The sequence below is a fragment of the Equus asinus genome, chromosome 22 (genome assembly GCF_041296235.1).
Source record: "Equus asinus isolate D_3611 breed Donkey chromosome 22, EquAss-T2T_v2, whole genome shotgun sequence".
Taxonomy (NCBI): domain Eukaryota; kingdom Metazoa; phylum Chordata; class Mammalia; order Perissodactyla; family Equidae; genus Equus; species Equus asinus.
In genome coordinates this window covers 55,922,800-55,928,469 of record NC_091811.1, presented here as the reverse complement: position 1 = coordinate 55,928,469, position 5,670 = coordinate 55,922,800, and the positions used below count along the sequence as shown (strand labels likewise).

Genomic DNA, 5,670 nt, shown 5'->3' with positions numbered 1-5,670 from the left:
GTTTCTAGTTCTTTTAAAATTATGCCCTGCTGTGCCATCAGCTTTATCATAATTCCCGGGTTAGCACTTCTATACAAGGAATCAAGGCACTCCATCATAAGATCAAAGATCCATCAAGGGAATGAGTAGAACCATAGACCCATAGGTATAACATTTTGTTAGTTTTTCTTTCAGTTTTAGTTTTCCGTGTTGCGCAGGGTAGATATTGCTATGGTGTAATAGTAAAAGTCATCTTTAAATTATTCACCTTAAAAAAAAAAAAAAAGGCGACGGGGGACGCCCGCAGGCCAGAGCAGAGGGCCGTCCGAGTAGATAAAGTGTGGGGTTTTCAAGGAAGGCAAACAAGGTGCTGCTGGAGCCTGCAAAGTGCGCCAAGCGACTTCAGGAAAGTGAGACAGTACGGGGAGGGGTGCAGGGGGCCTGACGGAGCGGCAGAGGGAGGATGGGCTGTGATGCGATAAGCGTCTGGAGCGGCTGGAAGAATGGCAGATTCAGACCTGAGGAGCTGCTGCCAACACCTACTAGTCCCAGAGGAAGCCCAATCTCGTGATGTTGCGGGATCTCCGGAGTTCTAAGGGTGCCAGCAGGGGAGTCCTAGCGTGAGAAAGGGCTGGGTGCCCCAGATTCCAGAGGCCCCTTGTCCCAGACTCCTCCGTAAGGGGTGTGGCTCATGTCACCTATTAAGCAAACCCCGATCATCGTGGACGCTTCGCACACCTAACTCAGTCACAGTGCAGCGATGTCTCTCCCCAGTAGCTTAGCTAAGTGAGGAAAAAGGGCTCAAAGCCAAACACTGCAACGGGGGACCTCTCCAGACCAGAAGGAAGGAGTGAAGTGCACGTACGGGTGGGCTGCAAATTCGTTGCCTTACTGGAGGCCCAAGATCCCAGGACAGCGATGTGGGCTTCTGGAGCAGAGCCCTGGGGCCCAATCAGGCATCCGCCAAGTTCAAAGGTCACAGCCACCAGAATATGCCATTCCTTTGGAGACCTCTAGGCCAGCAGGTCATATGACCATAAGAACAAGAAGCAAAAAATTTGCTGGTGGGTTCCTAGGGGTAATAATGAGTGATGCCACTCCCATTTTCACCCATTGATTCCTACACCCATGAATTCAGGCTGTGAGAGAAACAGCACCATACACTGGATGCTGTTTCAGAGCATAAAAAGCTTTCTGAAGAACCTTGCCCCAGCCCTGCGAGGTATTGTCAGGTAAATAGTGCTGCAACTAGGTCTTCAAAGGGCCATTCCACCATTCTGTCAAACCAGCTGCTTAATGATGGTGGGAAACATGGTAAGACCAGTGAATTTCATGAGTATGGGCATTTGCTGCACTCCTTTTGCTCTGAAGTGAGTTCACTGGTAGAAGCAATGTTGTGTAAAATACCATGATGGTGAACAAAGCATTCTCTTTCTCCATGGATGCTAGTTTGGGCAGAAACATTGCATTCAGGGAATGCAAACTTGAATCTAGAGTGTCTATTCTGGTGAGAACAAAATTCTGCACCTTCCATGATGGAAGCAGTCCAATGTAATCAACCTGCCACTAGGCTGATCTACCCAGGAAAAGGGGCCGTTTGGGGGACTCAGTCTTAGCCTCTGCTACTGGAAGACTGGGCACTCAGCAATAGCCATGCCAGGTCAGATTTGGTGACTGGAAGTCCCTGTCGCTGAGCCCATGTATAACCTCCATCTGTGCCACCACGGCCACTTTCTTCATGAGCTCATTGGGCAGTGACAGGGGTGGCTGGGGAAAGAGTTCTCTGTGATCAACTGACAGAAAAGGAAGACTCAGGCCTGGTTTACAGATGGTTCTGCATGATATGCAGGCACCAACTGAAAGTGGATGGCTTTGATTAGAAGGAGAAATAGCCAGACATGTGATCATATACAGATTCATGGGCTGTGGCCAATGGTTTCACTGAATGGTAAGGGACTTGGAAGGAAGGTGATTGGAAACTTTATGACATGCATCTACCTCAATAGTACTATGTAAGACTAATTCCACCACCCTGAAAATTGTCTGTGTTTTCATGTGCAGTTTTTCTTTCTTTCTTTCTTTCTTTCTTTCTTTCTTTCTTTCTTTCTTTCTTTCTTTCTGAGGAAGATCGGCCCTGAGCTAACATCCATGCCCATCTTCCTCTACTTTATATGTGGGACGCTTGCCACAGCATGGCTTAACAAGCGGTATGTAGGTCTGCACCCAGGACCTAAACTGGTAAACCCCGGGCCGCCAAAGTGGAACATGTGAACTTAACCACTGCATCACTGGGCTGGCCCCTCATGTATAGTTTTTATGTGAACATAAGTTTTCAAATCAGTTGGGTAAATACCTATGAGCGCAAAGGCTGGTTTGTATAATTAGTCTATGTTTAACTTATAAGGATCTGCCAAAGCATCTGCTGGGCTGTTTTTCATCTTCATGAGCAATGAAGGAGAGTTTCTGTTGCTCTACATTCTCACCAGTATATAGTATTGTCAGGTTTTTGGATTTAAGCCATTTTAATAGGTGTGCCATTATGTTTTGAAGATTCAATTTTTTTCTAATTAAATAAGGTCATAGTCAAGGGTCCAGCCACCCCCTAGTAAAGGGGCAGAGACAAACCCAAAACTTAGCATATATGGTACACTGTATCAGAATTTAAATTTACAGGAAAGGAAAATGATAGTTTGAAAAACTTGGAGTTCACATGTTCCAGATGGAGCATTAAATGAGGTTGAATTCTGCTAGGAGAGTCTTCTCCAGCTCCTGTTTCTTCATTCCGTGGGATGCCTTGTTCCTGCCCAATTACAAGGCTAGCTTTTCTCTTCATTCAGTGTGCGCCACATAGTCTTCTAATAAATTCCCCTTGCTTGTAATTTTCAGTGTTTTATGAGCTAATAAACCTAACTGATACATACTCAATTAAGCAAATGAAAAAAGGATGCTTATAGTTGAAGTGCAACAGATGGTGAAACAATAATAATCGATTTATTGGAAATATTGGTAAGAAGCAAAGTCCATTTTTGAACTCTAGAACCACATTCAGAATAGTACAAAAACGCACTTTTTTCTGTGAGAAAAAATATTGAAGTAGTCTCTAATTAAGGAATTTTTCTAAGTTGGAATATGTAAGAATTGGAAGAGAAACCTGTGTTTATTAATAGTATCTTAAATACTGGGGTACTCTGTTCTACCATTCCCCATCCCTCCTTGTCCTGCCCCTCCTTTTCTAACCTCTGCAAGGAATTGTACTCTCTAAGATCACTGGTATCTTTCAAAATCGATTGACTACATGATATATTCTGATATTGTAGAAGTAAGCAAACACATTAAACAGTACAACATCTTTTACAACATCCTTCTGCATCTTCCCATCAACATTACAACTTTATCCCATAATACACCTGAAAGATATACAATAGGAACAAACCCTTGATACTTTTCTTCAATAATCTTTTCTGTTGATTTTATCATATTTGGAGATTTGAATTACTTACAATTTGCATGTGAAAGCACAACCTGATCGGGAAAATTATAGCAACATGGCAACAAAGATATTACTTTAAAAACGTAAATAGCTTCATTAAAGTACAACGCCTATATAACGAATACTAGGGAAACAAAAAGTTCACATATAATTTAAATATCAAATATAGAGCAAACAAAAATTTTGTACGTATAAATAGCAGTTATCAAAGAAAACAAAAATAATCCGGCACAAACTGGTATAAGTGGTTTGCAACATCTAATGCAATTTTCAAGATAGGACATCAGTATTAAAGACTTTCTCTTTATGGATTTGGGTACCCAGTTTTTAGTAGATTGGATACAAATATGTTTCTCCATCTCTTTGATATGATAATAAATCAATAATAGTTAATGGTAAAGATAAATAATAAGATACAATTAATTGAACACCAATGATTTATTGAGTTCTCCTGATAAACTCATGATGGCACAGACCAAAAAAAACTTATACTATGATTTTATTCAAGAATTATGGACCCAGATTCAAATCACTGTGAATAGATTTTATAAAAGAACTAAATATTACAATTCAGAAATGATCTTGCCTTGGGTGGACACTTCTTCTAATCATAAGAGATTAAACATTCTGAGCTTAACATCCTACCAAAGCAATTTTTCCACCTACCATCTCAATAGACCCAGAGGAAAAGATTAAATTAAATTAAATTAAATTAAATACTCCTTTCCCCCACCATCATAGAATTATACCTAGAAAGAGTGAGCAGTATATTTCTGTGTATAGAATGGCTGCAAATTTTATTGATGCCCAAAATGTAACACTGCTCTTAGGGAAGAGTGAGAGACGGATTGGTACTACTCCTTCAGTGAAAATAATTCATCTGTCGGATGGTCAACTTAAAGAAGCCTTAAGTGGCTCAAGCTTGAAACCATGTTAAAAGCAAATTAGGATGAAACAATCAATGGGCCCATTAATGAGGAAATCACAAGAAAGTAGAATTAGGATAAAGCTTTTCTCCTCCATAGGATTTTCCTCAAAGCTTGTTTGACATCCTTGTTTCTTAGAGAGTAGATCAGAGGGTTTAACATGGGTGTGACCAATATGTAAAATACTGAAGCCACTTTACGAAGTTCAGGATTGCTTGGAGGTATGAGATACACAAAGGAGACAGTCCCATAGAGCAAACTTACAACCCCCAGATGGGAGCTGCAAGAGGAGAAGGCTTTCTTCCTCCCTTCGCTAGAGGGGGTCTTCAGGACTGTGGTCACGATATACACGTAAGATACTACAATAACGACTATTGTGGGCAAAATAATGAAGGCAGCCAAACTAAAAGATACTATCTTATTGACAAAGAGACTAGAACAGGAAATCTTCTCAATTTGGTAAGAATCACAGTAGAAGTGATCAATGACTCGAGATGCACAGAAAGATGCTGAGAACGTTATGCTGGCTTGGAGGATGGAACTGACCCAGCCACAGAAATAGGAACCAGCAACCATCTGAGTGCAAAGATGTCTTGACATGTGGACACCATAAAGAAGAGGATTGCAGATGGCAATGAAGCGGTCGTAGGCCATGGCTGCCAGGACAAACCCCTCTGTTACAATGAAGAGTGTAAAAAAGAATAACTGGGCAACACACCCTGCAAAGGAGACAATCTTTTTCTCAGACAGGAAGTTGACCATGGCTTTGGGTGCAATAATGGTGGAGTAGGAGAGGTCAATGAAGGACAGATTGCCTAGAAAGAAATACATTGGCGTGTTCAGCTGAGAATCAGTCACAATGATTGCCATCATACTAATGTTCCCCAAAAGAACCATGCCATAGACCAGCAGGAATAGAAGGAAGAAGAGACTGTGGAACTCTGGACGGACCCTGAAGCCTACAAGAATGAAGTCAGTTACATCTGAGTGGTTGCCTGCTCCCTTGTCACCCATGGCAAGAACCTGCTAAGAGGTACAAGACAAGATTAAAAATTGAACTCTCTACCTATTTCCTGCTTTCATAAAATGTCACTTTTCTCTTGTCGACAACACTGAAATTTAGTTATCATTTCCTTTTTGCCATCCAATTGTGTTAGGTATGATTTGTTGCACCCTTTTATAGGAACTGAATCTGAGGTATATTGTAATTGCCCATCAGCACACACGTGTAAATTACCTAACTCATAGTTTTCTAAGGTGATTCTCCAAATCCAG

General features: G+C 41.3%; 1 protein-coding gene across 1 annotated transcript; it reads right to left on the bottom strand.

Annotated features, from left to right (window-relative positions):
* Window positions 1–4,467: 4,467 nt before the first annotated feature.
* LOC123279764 (olfactory receptor 9K2-like) lies at window positions 4,468–5,463 on the bottom strand. The gene has a single exon (XM_044755488.2). It carries the CDS (start codon window positions 5,407–5,409, stop codon window positions 4,468–4,470), a length of 942 nt encoding a protein of 313 aa, XP_044611423.1. The 5' UTR covers window positions 5,410–5,463.
* Between the last annotated feature and the right edge of the window lie 207 nt (window positions 5,464–5,670).